The sequence below is a fragment of the Protobothrops mucrosquamatus genome, unplaced genomic scaffold (assembly GCF_001527695.2).
Source record: "Protobothrops mucrosquamatus isolate PMUCROS unplaced genomic scaffold, P.Mucros_1.0 scaffold6321, whole genome shotgun sequence".
In the NCBI taxonomy this organism is placed as follows: domain Eukaryota; kingdom Metazoa; phylum Chordata; class Lepidosauria; order Squamata; family Viperidae; genus Protobothrops; species Protobothrops mucrosquamatus.
This window is the reverse complement of record NW_015392149.1, coordinates 25,939-28,322: the sequence shown is the minus strand read 5'-3', so window position 1 is coordinate 28,322 and position 2,384 is coordinate 25,939. Positions and strand designations below refer to the sequence as shown.

Here is a 2,384-nt window from a genome sequence, read left to right as displayed (position 1 = left end):
AACGTTGCTTCATTTTTTGTTGTTGTTATTGTTCTTGGTAACATTGTAATTCTATACGTTGCAGGAATACCTGAAAAGCTCAGGGGGATTTGGAGCACTTGTGGGTAGATAACAATTCAGTTCAAGACCCAAGCACCACAAGAATAGAACAGAGTAGAATAGAATAGAATAGAATAGAATAGAATAGAATAGAATAGAAAATATGGAATGGAATATGTAATATGTAATATGTAATATGGAACATGGAACATGGAACAGAAGAGAAGAGAAGAGAAGAGAGAATTTAGAATAGAACAGAACAGAACAGAACAGAATAGAATAGAATAGAATAGAATATGGAATAGAATAGAATAGAACAGAACAGAACAGAACAGAACAGAGTAGAGTAGAGTAGAGTAGAGTAGAGTAGAGTAGAGTAGAATGGAATATAGAATGGAATATAGAATGGAATGGAATGGAATAGAATAGAATAGAATAGAATGGAATGGAATGGAATGGAATGGAATGGAATGGAATGGAACGGAATGGAACGGAACGGAATGGAATGGAATGGAATAGAATAGAAAGGGACCTTGGAGGTCTTCTAGTCCAGCCCCTTGTTCAAGCAGGAGAACCTACACCAACTCAGACAAGTGACTGTCTAGTCTCTTCTTAAAAACCTCTAGTGATGGAGCGCCCAAGATTTCAGGTGGCCAGCTGTTCCACTGGTTGATTGTCCTCCCTGTCAGGAAGTTTCTCCTTAATTCCAGGTTGCTTCTCTCTTTGGTCAGTTTCCAACCGTTGTTTCTCGTCCTGCCCTCTGGTGAACAACCCTCTTCTTTGGGGCAGCCCTCCGAAATACTGGAACGCTGCTGTCATGTCTCCCCTGCTTCTTCTTTTCTTTAGACTAGCCAAACCCAAGGCCTGCAGACGATTGTTGTATATTCTAGTCTCCAGGCCTTCGACGGGGTGAGTTCCCGTCCTCACCTCAGCTCCTGCCCACCTAGCAGGTGGGAGGCATGCAAATGCGAGTAGATAAATAAGTACCACTTCGGCGGGAGGGTAACAGCAGAGTAAAATCCGCAGGGACTCCGCCCTCCCTGTGCTCCTTTGGGGGGGTTGACGAAGGCACCTGGGCCAGCCTGGTTTCCCCCGACATTTGGGCTCTTTTCTCCTTCCGGTCTTTTCACACCCTCTCTTTTCTCCGACAGGCATTGAATGTCATCAATATGCCCCTCAACATGTTCGAGAAGTCCGTGGATGACCAGTATATTAATTGCAAACCCCCGAAGGTGCTTCCTCCTGAGAGCTCAAGATATATCCCTGTACCGACAAATTATAAAACAACCTGGCAAAAGGCCAAAAGGCACTGGGCCGAAGTTGGCAGATCTATCACCGACCTCACTCCAATGCAAGGTACTGCAATCGTGGCTTACACCCTTGCTGACAACCTATACAGGGATTTCAACGCCGCTACAAGAGTAGCCGGGAGTTCCCAAGACACTTACAATCAATTTGCCTTCAAGGACTTTTTCTTCCTCCTAACCAAGGGTGTTCAGGCCAGGAAGAAAAAGAACAAATGTTACGAGGTCTTCCGCGGGGTACAAGGGATCCATTTCAAAGTCAGCAAGGGAAAGCAGGTCCGCTTCGGCCAGTTTACTTCCTCATCTTTGAGCAAACAAGTAGCCAAAGGGTTTGGCCAGGACACCTTCTTCTCCATCAGGACCTGTTACGGAGTGCCCATTGACGACATCTCGTCCTTCAAAGGCGAAAAGGAAGTTCTCATCCCGCCCTACGAGAAGTTCGTCGTGAAGAGCAAAGAAAACGTGTCCCCCATCAGATTGGAATCCAAAGGTGTTCATAGCCGGTTCAACTGTGAGCGCCTGAGAGGTAAGAGGCTGGGAGAGAGGAGAACGTGAGGTTCAGAGGACCCCAGGGAGCAACTCGACTGTATCTGGGGCTGTTGGAGAACCAAGATAATTCCTGATGGACCAAATGTCTAGGGGGATTCTCAATCATCCAGGTCAAGGTTGTTCTTTATGCAACCAGGCTGGGTATTTTTCAGTTTTCTCGTTCTTCTTTTTTAGTGGTATCGAACGAAAGCATTCAAGTCACGAACGACTAAAGGATAAAAATAGAAAATAAATAAATAAACAGTATGAATAAGTATATTGTTTTTGTCTCCACAGGTGCAGGTCGCTAAACTCCAACGGGGAGGCCGTTCCTTCTGCGGGGTCTCCTTCTGACCTGGAGCACCCTTGGAAGCCTCAGACCACCCGGCCATCTAGGCAGAAGGCGTCCCTAGGAAGGAGACCAAGTGCGACACGCAAAAAAGCCATTTATTTGGGGAGGGTGCAGTCTTTCTCTTGGGTGCAAGGATCAGGGTTTGGGTACAAGTGATATGG

General features: G+C 46.1%; 1 protein-coding gene across 1 annotated transcript; it reads left to right on the top strand.

The window, feature by feature from the left end:
• Positions 1-885: 885 nt before the first annotated feature.
• Positions 886-2,104, top strand: LOC107300183 (NAD(P)(+)--arginine ADP-ribosyltransferase 2-like; the record flags this gene model as incomplete). Its single annotated transcript, XM_015829523.1, has 3 exons — positions 886-948; positions 1,191-1,869; positions 2,067-2,104. Coding segments are annotated over 3 exons (780 nt in total), but the record flags the coding sequence as incomplete, so codon positions are not given.
• Positions 2,105-2,384: the final 280 nt, after the last annotated feature.